Source organism: Salmo trutta, chromosome 16 (genome assembly GCF_901001165.1).
Source record: "Salmo trutta chromosome 16, fSalTru1.1, whole genome shotgun sequence".
Taxonomy (NCBI): Eukaryota; Metazoa; Chordata; class Actinopteri; order Salmoniformes; family Salmonidae; genus Salmo; species Salmo trutta.
In genome coordinates this window covers 13750055-13768366 of record NC_042972.1, presented here as the reverse complement: position 1 = coordinate 13768366, position 18312 = coordinate 13750055, and the positions used below count along the sequence as shown (strand labels likewise).

The following is an 18312-nucleotide window of genomic DNA, read 5'->3' as shown; positions in this document are numbered from 1 at the left end:
CCAACCCTCAGACATAATTTACAAATAAAGCATTTGTGTTTAGTGAGTCTGCCAGATCCCCTATTGATGTCACTTGATTAAATCCACTTAAATCACTGTAGATGAAGGGGAGGAGACGTGGATTGGGTATGTGTGCCATTCAGAGGGGGAATGGGCAAGACAAAAGATTTACTGTATGTGCCTTTGAACAGGGTATGTGCCCCCCCCCCCGTCTCTGGCAGGTTGCAGCAACCCCTAGTGCTGAGCCGGCTGAACATTGTTAACGCAGCCACGCAGAAAGGCTTGTGCACTGCGCCACTTGTGGGCAGATATATACACTCAGCCCTCTCTCTCTCTCCTTCTCCTCCTCCTCGCTCACATTCTCTCTTCTCCTCCATCAGGCAACATCCTGCTCTCGCCTCCATCTCCAGCAACCATGTCCAGCACTGTATCAGGTAAGGCATATGTTACAACCTATTGTTTATAAAATGGGGGGGATATGTATTTATCAGATACAATCCTTCTGTTGTATGGTTTTAGATGGAATATCTAGATGTTATTGGAGATGCACTGATGGGCGGGGTGTATTTTGATATGTATTGCTCAAATAGGTTCTTCATTTTATATGTAATTTTTTTTACATGTAAAATAGATCTTCAGAGCATTTTTTGTTTGATCTAATGTCTGGCCACATGAAAATCCACCATTCATGAATGGATGAGATCTTGGTTTCGCATTTGTTTCATTTGAGTGCTTCTAAAGGTTGTGTGTTGAAACTGAGTATGTCTCTCTAAAATGACCAAGTGTGGATTATTTCAGGGGATCAGATGGTTTCCATTTGTGATTGGAGATCTCAGGGATTTGCCTCCAGTCATACCAAGGGCTGCGTCTCAAATGGTACCTTATTCCTTATGTAATGCACTACCTTTGACTAGGGCCCCAGGGGGAATTGGGGGGCCATTTGTGACGCAGCCAAGGTGTGACTGCTGGTAAAATGCCGGCTTGATGACGCAGATCTGAAGCAGTAAAAAAGGAATCTGACATTGAGGCTTGCAGTGCACGCGGCAAATCCTACAGTTCAAATTCTAGGTCCTATACAGTTCATTACATAGGAATCACCAGGGGTGTAAACCTCTGACAAAACTATGGTACAGTATCGGATACAAAATAATATATTGAATTCATCTGATTCGATATAGTCTGATACTGACCTTTATTTGCTAATCCCTCTTTTGATGGCATTCATGATCATGACATTTCACTTTTGTGCCTGTGGGGGAGGGAGGTGGGCATTTTAAAGTGTGTTGAATATGATAGTAAATTAATTGTCTTTGAAAGGCCTAATCGTTTTAGTTGGCGTGCGGGTAATTTGCAGTAATCTCTGACATGCTTACCCCACCCAATTAGCCATGTACATAGGATGTCAGTTCAGTTGGATGTCATATACATTTTCAGTCCTAAAAGCCCTAAAAGTTAAATCCAACATTTCTGTTATTATGAATTGTAATTTGCAACCTTGTATTTAAAATACAAAAATGTTCCTTAACTATTGATGGCCTATTGCAACCCCGATCGGCCACCGCATTAACACGAGGGTTAACCAGCGCTAACTCAGTGTTCCATGCTCTGTGCAGCTTCTTTAGTTCTTGTCCTTCCATGAATCTGTTCACACAGATTGTGTGTGTATTAGTCTCATCTCTGTCTGAACATTGACCTACAGTATAATAGCTCCACGCTTGATTGAGGAAAAAGACAATAGGCACCTCATTTACAACAGCTATAGGATCTGGAAACATCATTGCCGACGCATCCAGCTAAAATTCAGGCAGATTAACAACAATACTAATTTCACCACTTTTTCATCAAAGAATAACAGTTCTCTGCACAGGTATTACGGATGAAGTATATATACAGCATGGAAAAATTAGTAAACATCTTATGGCAATGTGGATTATCATCCTTTCTTGTCAGTACTGTTGTTACAGTGTCAAAAGAATGTCTAAAGTATCCATATACATAACAATATCCTGTCAGTCAATAATGTATTTTGTGGGAGTATAGTGTCATCCTGACCGCTGTGCTCTCAAAGCTTCAGGATGGTTGTACGAGGCTAGTATACTGTACGTTCACATTAGTGATCTTTTAGCTAAAATTATGGTAAATATAGATTTTAAATAATGTTAATAGGAAGTTCATAGTATCTGTTTATTAAATTGAAGCACTTGATCAACGTAAATCCGCAAAACCTCAGGGAATCGCTAAAACATTTATTTGCAGAAACCCAGTGAATTATGCATTTGCTCATAGCCTATGGCCCGGTGGCCTAGCCCTGATCAATCAGCTAGTGATGCTCTTTTTGTGGTTTGAACCTGTTCTCAAACACACAGATTGTTATATGCCACTGGTTAAACACACCACTATCACACAGTAGGGAGTCAAAAGGAAAGACTGTAGGAGAAAAGAGATGCACGGGAATTTGTGTCTAATTTATGCCCAGATTGTCGAGCAAGACAAGAGTTCACATTCTGAACATGAATCACTGAAACATTTCCTTAATCTCCTAAACAGGCCTTGAACTATGTCAGTTATATTTTCAACCTGAAAATGGGTTGTGATTAGATAGAGTACAGCAACGGCCGGAAGGGACTTTTCGTGGCAGGTTAGGAGAGCAGTTTAGCTAATGCAATTAAAATTGTATGACTGCCTTAATTTCACTGGACCCCAGGAAGAGTAGCTACGGCCTTGGCAGGAACTAATGGAGATCCATAATAAATACAAATACTAACCCTATGTTACATCTGCTCCTGCCACGCCCTCTACTGCTCATCCTGTGTCTCCTTGACCTGCCACAACTCCCCCAGTGCTCTCCCTCTCCCTTTCTCTCTCTGTGTGTGATTGTGTGGGCGGAGACAGGTGTGCTGGAGTCAGAGCAGATCCCCACCCGATGCAACCTGTTCCATAATCAAGACCTCTACAAATACTCAGTCCTGCCACTTCCACACTGCCAGATCGTAATCTCTGCTCAGTCAGTCTACGTTTCTAGCCGTTTGTTGCTATTTAGATCCGGTTATCCTGTTGTGCCTGTTTTCCTTGCCTGACACGGTTTTCCTCTCTGCTACAGTTCTGCCCGCTCTGACTCTGGTCCCTGTCTCCAGTCCCATATGGATTCCCCTCCTGGATTCCCCTCCTGCTTACCCTGTCCCAACCCCCTAGGCCCAACTGGGTACCGAGACCTTGGTCCAGGAAGCTCCAGTTGGCTCCCGAATCGATGAGAGCAGACAGAGGAAAAGCCTGGCTCTGCCACACAAGGTTGCCTTCAAGCAGGGGTCGGGGGGGAGATGGGCAGGCGATTTGGCTCAACAGTATATCCCCCATTACTGCCGAGCCCCCTTTTTTGCTGGACGCAGGGAACAAGTGGAGACAAAGTGACCAACCTGGCCACAGTATAGGCAGCTCCTAGCGCCGATTCCTGCGCTGCCTCTCCTCTGGAAAGAGACGGGCCTGGACGAGCTGCATGGGTTCAAGATCAGGAAGAGCCTTTGAAAGGGATGCAGTCGGAGAAGGAGGACAAGGCGCTGAAGCAGATGTTATGGTACATGCAACCCTACCTACTCTCTCCCTCCGATGCTCCCGGAGACGGTTGTTGATGCAGATGGTGAGAGAAATGAGTTCATCGAGTCCATCAGGCTCATCCCTGGACATCAACTCATCCTTGATGGTCTCAGTGAGCGCGTTCTGGAATGCTCTCTGAAGGGCATCCTCATTCCAGCAACTCTCAGTGGCAAGGGTACGAAACTCACATGCCATCTCAGCAACACTATGGGGGCCTTGATGGAGGGACAGGAGTTGTTTAGCAGCATCCTTACCGCAGACAAGGTGGCATCGAAGAGACTTTCCCCCCGATTCATTGGTCCCTTTGAAATTGACCGTGTCATTAACACCTCTGCTGTGGGCCTGAAACTCCCAGCCTCTCTTAGGATCCATCCTACCTTCCATGTATCCCTGATTAAACATGTCGGCTCTCGTCCCCTGTTTCCTCCTGCAGCAGCTCCTCCATCCCCTCGGCTCTTCAATGACCACCCTGCCTATACCGTCCGGCGGCTATTGGATGTGCGCCTGTGTCTCCTTGACCTGCCGCCACTCCCCCAGTGCTCTCTCCTTCTCCCTCTCAATCTCTCTCTGTGTGTGTGATTGTGTGGTCGGAGACAGGTGTGCTGGAGTCAGAGCAGATCCCCACCAGCTGCAACCTGCTCCATAAACAAGACCTCTACAAATACTCAGTCCTGACACTTCCACACTGCCAGATCGTAATCTCTGCTCAGTCAGTCTATGTTTCTAGCCGTTTGTTACTATTTAGATCCTGTTATCCTGTTGTGCCTGTTTTCCTTGCCTGACATGGTTTTCCTCTCCGCTACAATTCTGCCCACTCTGACTCTGGTCCCTGTCTCCAGTCCAACGTCTCCTCATCCTGCTACTCTGCCCTGGATTCCCTACTCTACTGCTCCCTTGGATTCCCCTCCGGACCTGCTTACCCTGTCCCAACCCCAACCCCTCCCGCTCCAGCCTCCGCACCTGTTTCCTGCAACCCACCCGAGCTTCCCCTGGCCTGCACTCCATCTTCCCCCTGTATTTCAATAAATACCTTGGTTACTTTATCCCAGTCTCCTCGTCTGAGTCTGCTCTTGGGTTTCCCTGTTCCACTCCGTGTAACACCCTAACCCTTTTCCTAACCTTAACCCCAGTCTCCTAACCTGCTACGTTAATTCTCCTAACCGGCTGCGTACGTTCTCTTAACCTCCTAAAAGTAAATTCTGGTCATAGCTGTAGTCAAACTAGTCAGCACCCTTAAAATGACCTGGTAGACATTATTTGGGGGAATAATGACTTACAGCTCACACAGTAGGTGTCTCGTTAGGCGTTCAGTTTTTTCCAAAGAGGGTTAGTTTTCAAGTCCTCCTTTTTCACATTAGGTACGTAACAATATACAGTATTTCATAGATCCATAGGCTTCTCAGCCCATCATTGAGTGAGAGAGAGGTGTAGTCTGTTTAGTCTCTCTCTCTCTCTCTCTCTCTCACTCTCTCTCTCCTTTGTAACATACAGTGAAGGCTACAGATGGGCAATCTGCAGTGAAATGATATGTTTTCGGCCTGGGGCCGAAAGGCTGGATATGATTTACCACTATGTCCTCTGCAGCTCAGATCTGTTTTAATAGAGCTCACAAAGGTAACACTATACAGCTTAGTTCTGTTTTAATAGAAATCACAGAGGTAACAATATACAGCTTAATTCTGTTTTAGTAGATCTCACAGAGGTAACAATATACAGCTTAATTCTGTTTTAGTAGATCTCACAGAGGTAACAATATAAAGCTTAGTTCTGTTTTAATAGAGCTTACAAAGGTAACAATATACAGCTTATTTCTGTTTTAATAGAGCTCACAGAGTTAACAAAATAAAGCTGAGTTCTGTTTTAATAGAGCTCACAGACGTAACAATATACAGCTAAATTCTGTCTCAATAAAAGGGCTAACAGAGGTAATAATATGGCTGTATCAGTCAAAGGCTATGGATTTGTCTGTCTAGAGAGAGGTCGTTTTTCAGCCATAGAGCCATGATGTTTTTCCAGGCCGTTTCATAGATAGCTGACCACAGGGACTGATGAATGAAGATAAAACCATGATCCATCTCTGTGGAGGTACTGAACATTTGGTCCTGTCAGAAGCTGCCCTCTGGTATTCTAGTGTACAATTCTAGAATTGTTATGCATACTACCCCCTCTCCACACGTATGCACGCACACATGCAAGCACACACACGCACACACACACACACAGTCTTGTATAACTAACCTTGTGGGGGGGGACACAATTCTGTCCCATTCAAAATCCTATTTTCCCTAACCTTAGGCCTAACCCTATTATGAACCCTAGCTCCTAGCTCCTAACCCTAAACTTAACCCTAGCTCTTGACTCTAAACTTAACCCTAGCTCTTGACTCTAAAATTAACCCTAGCTCCTAACCCTAAAATTAACCCTAGCTCCTAACCCTAAACCTAACACTAGCTCCTAACCCTAAACCTTATTCTAACCCTAACACTCATTCTAACCTTAACCCTAATCCCCCTAGAAATAGCATTTGACCATGGGGAAATAACAAAATGTCCACAGTTGGTCAAATTTTGGTTTGTTTACTATTCTTGTGAGGATTCTGGTACCCACAAGTATAGTTAAACATGTCCACACACACACGCACACACACACACACAAACGCAAACACAAACACACACACATATTTTGCTGAGTGGGTCTAATGTGCATCGTACTCAGCCGAGCTCTAACGAGAGTGTCAATAATTGATGATGGTGCCTGTGAGGATGCCCTTTATCCGTGATGTAAGCAAGGAACATAAAACTAGCAATCTGCTCCACTGTTATTACATCACTAGGCCATTAGCTGTAATGCAGCTTGCCATCTTGATGTAATAAATGTATCACTAGCCACTTTAAACAATGCCACTTTATATAATGTTTACATACCCTACATTACTCATCTCATATGTATATACTGTACCCTATACCATCTACTGCATTTTGCCTGCCGTTCGGCCATCACTCGTTTATATATTTTTATGTACATATTCTTATTCATTCCTTTACACTTGTGTATATAAGGTAGTTGTGAAATTGTTAGGTTAGATTACTTGTTAGATATTACTGCATGGTCGGAACTAGAAGCACAAGCATTTCGCTACACTCACATTAACATCTGCTAACCATGTGTATGTGACAAATAAAATTTGATTTGATTTGTATATCTAAATAGCTTTAGGTATGTATTGATGATGATTGAATGTTGTGTCTAGGGTTGATCCCACCTTGAGTTGAACTATTGTTGTCCAAGGTCCTTTTGGGACTTTATCACGTTCTCTTGTCCCACGTGCTTTCATTTGTTAACTACAGTGCATTGTCCATTGAGAATGTTGTGAGAAACACCTTTGAACGTCAACAAACATAGAAAAGTATATATATATATATATATATATATAGTGCTTCATTAAAGTAGTACTTGGGATTAAATGAACCATTTAATGACAATACTTGACACACTGCTGCTATTCTCTGGTTATTATCTATGCATAGTCACTTTAACTCTACCTACATGTACATATTTCCTCAATTACCTCGACTAACCGGTGGCCCAGCACATTGACTCTGTACCGGTACACCCTGTATATAGCCTCCCTATTGTTATTTCACTGCTGCTCTTTAAATATTTGTTACTTGCATTTTTGTACTTGCATTTCACTGTAAGGTCTACACCTGTTGTATTCGGCGCATGTGACAAATAACATTTTATTTTATTTGACTTGTATGTGGTATGATTTGAATAATGAATAACGAATCAGAATGAAGAAACTGATAAATAGATATGGATTCGTCGATGAAAAGAGGCCCTTGAATAGCCCTATAGCCAGCTGTTATTGTTGGGGCACAGTACTAGAGGTAGACCACAGCCTCAGGGTGTTCTGTCTATGCCTGCTGCTTCAGACATGGCCGCCTCTAGCTGATAGAGAGAACCTGTTCCCTGCCTAGCAGCCAGAGATGCCATCTTGGCAGTACACTGTGATTGTTGGCATTTTTAGGAGCACTGAACTCACAGACACACACAAGCTACCCCTCCACGCTCTCTCTCTCTCTAGCTCGCTCTCTCTCCCCCTCTCTCTCTCTCTCTAGCTCTAGCTCTCTCACTCACTCGAATGCACACATGCACACACACTCAAATACACACACACACACACACACACACACACACACACACACACACACACACACACACACACACACACACACACACACACACACACACACACACACACACACACACACACACACACACACACCCTTCATCTCTGAGCTGCTGATTTGAGTAGTACTGCTGCAGTGAGTGGAGAGAAAGGGAGGGTTGGGTTTGCACTCTGCCTAGCTAAGACTGCGATTTCCAGAGTGCCTTGCTGCCGCCCACGCCCATCAGACATCTACCCGCAGTGAAAATGCTTTCAACTCGGCACAGCACGAACCCACTGACCAACATACTGTGTCGCCCGGGAAACGGTGCCTGTGTGTGCCATTGTCTGATTACACCCGCCTCTATTCAATTACCTGGGGTGTCTGTGAGAAGTTACGAACATGCATTCAATGATAAAAAAGTATATTCATCTAAGTATTCGGTTTCTTAAAGCAGGAGGACTGTTCATTTGGACTCCTGCTAGATAACACCTGCCTGGATTTGATTATAAGGTTCATTGTGTCATCCTAACATTTCTCTATGACTGCTGCCTAACTGTCGAACACCTAACAACAACAAAAAAGTCAAACAATGAGGATGCACTCGGCATATTTTCACAACATTATTTTGATATGAGGAAATCTCTGTGGCTTCCCCCTCCCAAGGCAGGCTACATACCAACACCATGACTGGATCTTTGTGGTATTTTAGATTGTTTAGATATTGTTTAGATATGATTCATTTGGATAAAGTGATATTTTGGGGAGAGGAAATGAGTAATACACATGCAAAACAAAACAATGACTTCTATGAAGGTGATAGAAATGCTAGAAGCTGGTATCATTAGCATAGTGTATGTTGTACATTCAGATAAGATGTGCTGTTCATACTCTACTGGGGTGATTTATGTTCATACAGCGTCATGACTCATGTCAGAGAAAAGCTAACGCTTGTGTCAGTTGTGGGCCTACCAGTATGTCCAGATCTAACACTGTGATATATACACAAAAATAATGGTTCTAAATAGTACCAGATAGGGGTTCTTTGGCTTATAAACATTGTTGAACCTTTTTTTGGTGCTATATAGGACCCTTTTTAAAATACTCTATAAAGAACCATGCTCATAAGGTTCTAAATGGAACCTGTATGGTGCTATAAAAAATGTAAAACTTTCCTACGGTTCTATAACGAACCATTAAATAAGATTCTATAAAGCACCAAAGAGGGGTTCTACTATGGTTACAACCCTGATTGGGGCTATATAGAACACTTTTTGGGGTTCTTTATAGAACCTTTATGGAGAATGGTTCTATAACAGACCTTTCTCAATCTGAAGAACCATACAGTTATTTTTTTTATTCTGGTCAGCCATTTTTTATTGTTAAAATTCCATTGGTGTTATTATTGTGTTAATTCACAAGTTGAGTGAAATGAGCTACCAGCATCCCACAGTCGCCTCTTCACTGTTGACATTGAGACTGGGGTTTTGTGGGTACTATTTAATGAAGCTGTCAGTTGAGGTCTTGTGAGGCGTCCGTTTCTCAAACTAGACACTCTAATGTACTTGTCCTCTTGCTCTGTTGTGCACCGGGTCCTCCCACTCCTCTTTCTATTCTGCTTAGAGCCAGTTTGCACTGTTCTGTGAAGGGAGTAGGACAGTCGTGGCCAAAAGTTTTGAGAATGACACAAATATTAATTTATGGTAGAGTAGGTCAGGGCGTGACAGGGGGTGTTTGTCTGTTTTTGTATGTCTATGTTCAGTTTCTGGTTTTGCATTTCTATGTTGGTGTTGTTTGGCATGACCTCCAATTAGAGGCAGCAGGTTGTCGTTGTCTCTAATTGGAGGTCCTATTTAAGTTGATGTTTGTCCCACATGTGTTTGTGGGTGATTATTAGTTGTGAGTGTAGTTGATCCTCCTGCATCACAGTTTGTTGTTTTGTGTATATTTTGAAGTGTTTAATTGTTGCATTCGGTTTCACTGGCTAAATAAATATGTGGAACTACGAAAACGCTGCATCCTGGTCTGCTCCTTCTAACAGCTGTGACACATTTACAACATTAACAATGTCTACACTGTATTTCTGATCAATTTGATGTTATTTTAATGGACAAAAAATTGTTTTTCTTTCAAAAACAAGGACATTTCTAAGTGACCCCAAACTTTTGAACAGTAGTGTATATTTTCCTTTATTATTTTCCCCTAACTCCACCACACCTAATTGACAAAAGCACTTAGGCTTCTACTTCCAGCTTATACATACTATATACATTTTACGGACACAGTATATTTTACAATAGTTATCTTTTGTTTGTTTTTAGTCCCATCCTTCAGCTACCATACATTTTAAAAGAGCAAAGAAAACTTTAGTGAACTGTAAAGAACCGTTGAAGAGCTCAAAGGGTTCTTGAGTCATTATGGTTCCACATAGAACCATCACCCTATCCCAGAACCGTTGACGAACCCTAATATTTTTGTGTGTAGCATATTGAACATTTAGACACTCCTCTAACCTTATTTTGTTGTGCAGGTCAGTAATAGATCAGTGAAGATCTCTCATGATTTTATACAGATACAGGGTGTCATTTCTATGAAGTAACTTAAACCCCTGTTGAAAGAGCTTGTGAGACTAAAAGTCGCTGCTACAAAGAGGAATGAACTTGATGAACCTAGCCAAATTCAGTTGTGTTGAGGCTATCCTTGCTACCATGGGAAGCCTGGCACATGCGTTCCGTGAGGGCCCTGCTGCTCATCGACGCTATATAAATATTACATGAGTCAAAGCACAGTGAGGAAGAGTCGAGAGGGAGGAGGAAGTTTGCTGCATACAAGTATTACTTTAATGTCATTCAACTTGTAGCTTGTGTGCCAGTTTGTTTCTGCCTCAGTCAACTCCTTCATCACTGCCCAAACATGATTTGGCATGAAAATGACAAGGGAGTTGGCTAAAGCCTGAACAACTTACTTTATGTTCATTGTTGAGTTGGAAGTATTTTTTCAGCATTAACCAGTTCTATTGTCACTTACTGTCAACGGCAATGGAGCAGAACCAACCGCTGACTCCAAATGTCAACATGGTTAGTGTCATTCCCAAACCTGAGTCAATACGTTTACTTGAACATCAAGATGTATATTTGTATTTATTGTGGATCCCCATTAGATGTTGCCAAGGCATCAGCTACCCTTCCTCGGGTCCAGCAACATTTAGGCAGTTTTATACAATTTTAAAAACATTACATTCACAGATTTCACAACACTCTGTGTGCCCTCAGGCCCCTACTCCACCACTACCACATACTGTATCTACAGTACTAAATCCATGTGAATATGTGTGTGTATAGTGCGTATGTTATCGTGTGTGTGTGTGTGTGTGTGTGTGTGTGTGTGTGTGTGTGTGTGTGTGTGTGTGTGTGTGTGTGTGTGTGTGTGTGTGTGTGTGTGTGTGTGTGTGTGTGTGTGTGTGTGTGTGTGTGTGTGTGTGTGTGTGTGTGCAAGAGGTGTCAAGAGGTGAAACAAAATGTAATTCTATGCGGTTGTGAATAAACACTTGTTATAATGATATATTATTTACACGAGGCACAGGGTTCAGTGGAGATGCTACTGGCAGCTGGGGCTGTTTTTGTGGCAGTGCTCCCAGTAACTTGACTGACCGGCATCCTTAGTAAGTTGACTGAACAGCCTCCTTAGTAAGTTGACTGAACAGCCTCCTTAGTAAGTTAACTGAAAGGCCTCCTTAGTAAGTTGACTGAACAGCCTCCTTAGTAAGTTGACTGAACAGCCTCCTTAGTAAGTTGACTGAACAGCCTCCTTAGTAAGTTGACTGAACAGCCTCCTTAGTAAGTTGACTGAACAGCCTCCTTAGTAATTTGACTGAACAGCCTCCTTAGTAAGTTAACTGAACGGCCTCCTTAGTAAGTTGACTGAACGGCCTCCTTAGTAAGTTGACTGAACAGCCTCCTTAGTAAGTTGACTGAACAGCCTCCTTAGTAAGTTGACTGAACAGCCTCCTTAGTAACTTGACTGAAAGACCTCCTTAGTAAGTTGACTGCACAGCCTCCTTAGTAAGTTGACTGAATGTCCTCCTTAGTAATTTGACTGAACAGCCTCCTTAGTAACTTGACTGAACGGACTCCTTAGTAAGTTGACTGAACAGCCTCCTTAGTAACTTGACTGACAGGCCTCCTTAGTAAGTTGACTGAACGGCCTCCTTAGTAAGTTGACTGAATGTCCTCCTTAGTAAGTTGACTGAACGGCCTCCTTAGTAAGTTGACTGACTGTCCTCCTTAGTAAGTTGACTGAACGGCCTCCCTAGTAACTTGTCTGCACGGCCTCCCTAGTAACTTGTCTGCACGGCCTCCATAGTAACTTGTCTGCACGGCCTCCCTAGTAATTTGGCTGGTTTTTCTGGCAAGCTTCATCCATATCCATTTAGAGTGGAGGGAACCTAACCCACCTGCACACAAACACGATCATACACACACCGACACACATACTGTAAGGTCCCATTTCATAAGCTGTGGGCAATGTAACCCACCACACATACACCATGCATGCACGCACACACGCACACACACACCCACACACACACACCACAGTCCCAGTGGATGGAGTTAAAACCAGAGATAAAAGTATATGTATGAATAATTGAGAATACTCCACATGTTACTGGAAGTCGGGTTTAAAAAAAGAAATATTAATGAAATACCTCCTGGCATATACAGCATTCGGTAAGTATTCAGACACATTGACTTTTTCCACATTTTGTTACGTTAAAGCCTTATTCTGAACTTTATTTTTTTTAAATGTCCTCATCAATCTTCACACAATACTCCATAATAACAGAGAAAAAACTGGTTTTTAGAAATGTTTGCTAATTTATGACGAATAACAAAAGGAAATATCACATTTACATAAGTATTCAGGTCCTTTACTAAGTACTTGGTTGAAGCACGATTACAGCCTTGAGTCTTTTTGAGTATGACGCTACAAGCTTGGCACACCTGTATTTGGCGAGTTTCTCCCATTCTCTCAGTCGATCCTGATTAGTCTCCCAGTCGATCCTGATTAGTCTCCCAGACGTGATGATTGGCATTCAGGCCAAAGAGTTCAACCTTGTTTCTCCTTCTGGAAGGTTCTCCCATCTCCACAGAGGGACTCTGGAGCTCTGTCAGAGTGACCATTGTTTTCTTGATCACCTCCCTGACCAAGGCCCTTCTCCCCGATTGTTTAGTTTGGCCCGGCGGCCAGCTTTAGGAAGAGTCTTGATGGTTCCAAACTTCTTCCATTTAAGAATGATGGAGGCCACTGTGTTTTTAGAGACCTTCAATGCTGCAGAAATTTTTTTGTACCCTTCCCCAGATCTGTGCCTCGACACAATCCTGTGTCGGAGCTCTACGGACAATTCCTTCAACCTCATTGCTTGGTTTTTGCTCTGACATGCACTGTCAACTGTGGGACCTTATATAGATAGGTGTGTGCCTTTCCAAATCATATCCAATCAATTGAATTTACCACAGGTAGACTCCAATCAAGTTTTAGAAACATCTCAAGGATGATCAATGGAAACAGGATGCACCTGAGCTCAATTTCGAGTGTCATAGCAAAGGGTCTGAATACTTATGTAAATAAGGTGGGGTTTTTTGGTTTTGCTTTGTCATTATGGAGTATTGTGTGCAGATTGATGAGGGAAAAAAAATTGTTCATACATTTTTGAATAAGGCGTAACCAAATGTGGAAAAAGTCAAGGGGTCTGAATACTTTCCGAATGCACTGTACAGCACAGCCTTGATTCACCATTTTACCATTAGACTCTTCACGCATACATTATCTAGTCATATGACGATATCAGCCAGTTTAGCAAATGCTAAATTACTGTGGCATTCACAATAAATTACATATGCCAATTTAAATGTAGATGTAAGGATAACCGTGGATGTCTTTTCTCGTATCCCTGTTTTTCAGCCTACTCCGACAAGATCAAAGAGATGTCCATGCTGTCTCTGATCTGCTCCTGCTTCTACTCACAACCACACCCCAACAGCCTCTACCAATACGGAGGTTAGTAGTGAAGAGCTCTGTGTTTGTCCGTGTCCCATAGAGATGATATAAATGCTGTATATGATCTCTCGATGGTCTATCTGTCTCTCTCCCCTTCTCTGTCTGTCTGTCTGTCTGTCTGTCTGTCTGTCTGTCTGTCTGTCTGTCTGTCTGTCTGTCTGTCTGTCTGCCTGCCTGCCTGCCTGCCTGCCTGCCTGCCTGCCTGCCTGCCTGCCTGCCTGTCTGTCTGTCTGTCTGTCTGTCTGTCTGTCTGTCTGTCTTCAAGCTGCTGTGTGTTAGTACCATAGCATGGTGTACAAGCAGGCCAGTAATTCTGAGTCCTTGCCGCCACAGCCTTACTGCCCTAATACCTGCTGTTCTCCACAGACTTGGAGGTGAAGTCCCTGAACAAGCGGGCATCCGGCCAGGCCTTTGAGATCATCCTGAAGGCCCCCGCTGACCTCTCTCCAGACAGACCCCAGCCCCTGCTTTCTGCTCCCAAGAAGGACCTCTCCCCGGACGAGCTCCAGAAGAGGCTGGAAGCTGCGGAGGAGAGGAGGAAGGTAAATGGAAAGCATGACAGAGAATGGGTCAATATCTCTTCTCACCCTTCGATTCTTCTCACTCTTCCTCGCACTCTTCACAATCTCTCTCATCATCTATCCCTTTTCCTCTCGCCCCTCTCTCTTTCTCCCTCTTCTCCATCATTTTCTCCTTCTCTCCCTCAACATCTCTCTCCCTCGTCTCTCTCTGCAGTCTCAGGAGGCCCTGGTGCTGAAGCAGCTAGCTGAGAAGCGGGAGCACGAGCGACAGGTGCTCCACAAGGCCCTGGAGGAGAACAACAACTTCAGCAAGATGGCCGAAGAGAAGCTTAACTACAAGATGGAGGTCAACAAAGAGAACCGCGAGGCCCAGCTGAATGCGCTGAAGCAGCGGCTCCGGGAGAAGGTAAGACACCCACTGATTGTCAATCAAAGCTATGGCCTAACTTAGAAAAAGTGTTTTGTGGGTAGAGAGTAGAGTATCCAAAACAGGATTGGAGGTGATCTTTGGTTAGGGGTCTACTGTAATGAAAAAACAAGGAGGACCAAGGCCGTTGACATGGGCATTGTGAATACTTACTGGAGGAGTGTGATGACCTAGTCGCCTTTCGGGCAACAGGGGGAAATGCATTAGCATGAAATTATTAGGCCGAATGACAGTCTGTAAATGGATGACCAGTCTGTAACTTAAATTGGCAAGGAAACAATTTAGCATTGCTGAATGCAGAAACAATCAGATCCCTCCATTATTTTGTTTGATGGCAGTTGATGTTGAAACTCTAACCAGTGTTAATATAATAATAAAGGAAAGAAGGGCACTGAGGAGTATTTCCTCTCATACAGGAGTAATAAAGGCCTAGTTCACAAATTTTGTGGATTTTTTAAATGTAATTATTATTATTATTTATTTTTTACTGCAGTACCCTCAACACCCCTACTTCCTGCGGCTAATTTCTGTGTAAAATATTAAAATAAAAAGAGAACAGAGAACAATGGTGTGACTATGTAAATTACCTTCTATTGCAGTATTTTATAGCACATCTTCTCTAATTTTCACTTTGTTTCATCACAGGAAATCCATGCCGCTGAGGTCCGTAGAAACAAAGAGCTCCAAGCTGACCTCTGTGGTTGAAAACATTTTCTACAGTTTTGTCAAGAGATCCTCATCTGATGGGTTTTGGTTGGAGGAAATGCTACTTTTTAAAATCTCAATGTCTCAAAGGCTCTTGCATTGTTCAGTATACACTGGTTTCACAAGCTAATAATTTACACAGATTGTTCCTCATCTCTCAGTGTGTATTTTTTTTGCAAACCACAAACATTTTGAAATGCGAAGGCACAGTAGGTCAAAGGTCAGATTTACTAAACCTTTGTACCTGTGTTAAGACTGCACCTGTGAGTTCATACAAAACAACAACATGAAAACAATTGAAAAGTTATTTCTCTGACCTTTTTTTACCTTTTGTTTAAAATAATAATGTTTGGTTCTGTCCAGAAAAATGACCAGTTCAATTTTGCAGTAGTGTAAATGCTTGGAAAATCTGTCTGCGTGTCAGACCTAAAAAGCTACTGTAAAAGAGTGGCGTATGGTGAAATATTTGATTGTTTTGGCTCATGGGGCAGGCGAGAAGAGGTGGTGTGTGTGTGTACATCTTTACTGTTTGTTTCTGTGTTGGGGATGTTGGGGATTTTGTACAGATGCTAGTTTTATGCATGTTCATGCACACCTTTTCAGAAGGGTGTGTGTGCGCCTACGTCAGAGAGAAAGGCTGTGAGTCGATTCAAAACATAGTAGTTCAATAGGTAATGTTCAATTCTCATAGGAAGTCGATGTCTACGCTGCATCTGTACTGTGAGTGAATATGTTCCACATATTTCCAAACTGTCATTATCTTGAAAAATGAGCTTGAGGTCGTAACACAATCCCTATATCTATTGCATAAGGTACTTTATGACATGGGAGCAGAGCCACGCTAAACGGACTCAAGAGTTGCCCCTGTGCTAGAGGCTTGTTCAGACCTCGTGAAACGGGATAATATACCATATTCAGCACAATCTACAGGCAAACTTACTAACCTGGCCATTCATCATTTATAGTGACACCCACTGTCAGTTTGTGCAGCTGTCTTCAATCAAACATGTAAAGTTAATCAATTGAGTATATAAAATGGAGCATAGTCACATTTAGGCCTCAGTTCAATAAAGTTCAGTATTCACGTTGCTGTAGGTCAGGAAATGAATAAGGTTACGACACATATGTTTAATTTGCTTGAAGAGTGGCTTCCGTTCTCTCTTCAGTTTCGTTTCCTAGCTACTGAAATCTCCCACACAGTCTGTTTATTTCTGAGAGTCACTCACTTGTGACTGTTGAGTAAGTGCCACTGTAGGGAACTACATTGAGTAACAAGATGACTCCACGACAGAATGCCATAGTTAGTTTGCAGTGAGATACAGAGTCAATGTGACAGAACTAGTTTTATGCAAATCATATGCAAATAAGAAGGATTATGACGTGAACTTTGGCATGCGATGTAGAGGTATCAAATGCTGACATAGCCTGAATGTATTACCAGACACACTTGCCCTTCTAGCAGCATATAGGCCTAGGTTACTCGTGCCAGGTTTCCCTATACAGTATAATACTGGGATAATGCTGAGATAATGCTGCTCAGCTTCAGTGGGGTTGCGCTAGGACACACAGTGGGGTTATGCTAGGACACAATCCCATCATGCTGGTGCTTGATTTGGTTGGTTGTTGCCTTGCCTTAAGTAACCTTGACATCGTGCCAACTACTGTTTTAATTATCTTTGTCTAAGATGGGTCCAGCAGTCCATTATGCTTACATACACACAGTCTATTATGCTCACATACACACAGTCTATTATGCTCACATACACACAGTCTATTATGCTCACATACACACAGTCTATTATGCTCACATACACACAGTCTATTATGCTCACATACACACAGTCTATTATGCTTACATACACACAGTCTATTATGCTTACATACACACAGTCTAGTATGCTCACATACACACAGTCTATTATGCTTACATACACACAGTCTATTATGCTCACATACACACAGTCTATTATGCTCACATACACACAGTCTATTATGCTCACATACACACAGTCTATTATGCTCACATACACACAGTCTATTATGCTTACATACACACAGTCTATTATGCTTACATACACACAGTCTATTATGCTTACATACACACAGTCTATTATGCTTACATACACACAGTCTATTATGCTTACATACACACAGTCTATTATGCTCACATACACACAGTCTATTATGCTCACATACACACAGTCTATTATGCTTACATACACACAGTCTCCGCACATACAACGACTCTGTGTGAATAACTCAACAATAGCTCATCTTTGGTCAGCCGTTGTTGCTTGCATATAAAGTCTGATAAACTATAATAAAGTTGGTGATACCTTATTTTTTCATTTACATTTGTGACATTTAATAATTTACATATGTATTGTTTACAATTGTAGTAAAATATGTCACATGAGATCTGATATCCTAGCTTTCACACATCTTTGAAAAATGTAGCCTGGTAAAAAATAATGCTTCAGAATGAATTTCACTGGATCAATAAACCCTTCATGGCACGTTCAAACATGTTTGACTTTCTGGTTCATCCAAAGAACAGGGGACTGCTGCCTAATCATCCACAGGTAGTGAAATGTATGATGTATCATCATGTGATAGTTATCTGCTATTTGCCGGACTATTATCAACGTTTGGATGATTTGTCTGTCGTAACGTTTGACCAGTAAAATGTGTAACGTGATAACGGATATCATCGAGGCTCTATAGCAGAGATTATGGAAGAATTCTCTAATCTTATTCGTATTATTTATCAACTGTCTCTGTTTACACTAGTCATTCTGCACAGTATCATATGATGATGTCCTCATACCGACGCCCAGAA

General features: G+C 42.4%; 1 protein-coding gene across 1 annotated transcript; it reads left to right on the top strand.

The window, feature by feature from the left end:
- Positions 1-315: 315 nt before the first annotated feature.
- LOC115150123 (stathmin-3) lies at positions 316-17997 on the top strand. Its single transcript, XM_029693081.1, has 5 exons — positions 316-434; positions 13725-13820; positions 14187-14362; positions 14556-14747; positions 15414-17997. Exons 1-5 carry the CDS (start codon positions 416-418, stop codon positions 15471-15473), a joined length of 543 nt encoding a protein of 180 aa, XP_029548941.1. The 5' UTR covers positions 316-415; the 3' UTR covers positions 15474-17997.
- The last annotated feature ends 315 nt before the right edge of the window (positions 17998-18312 follow it).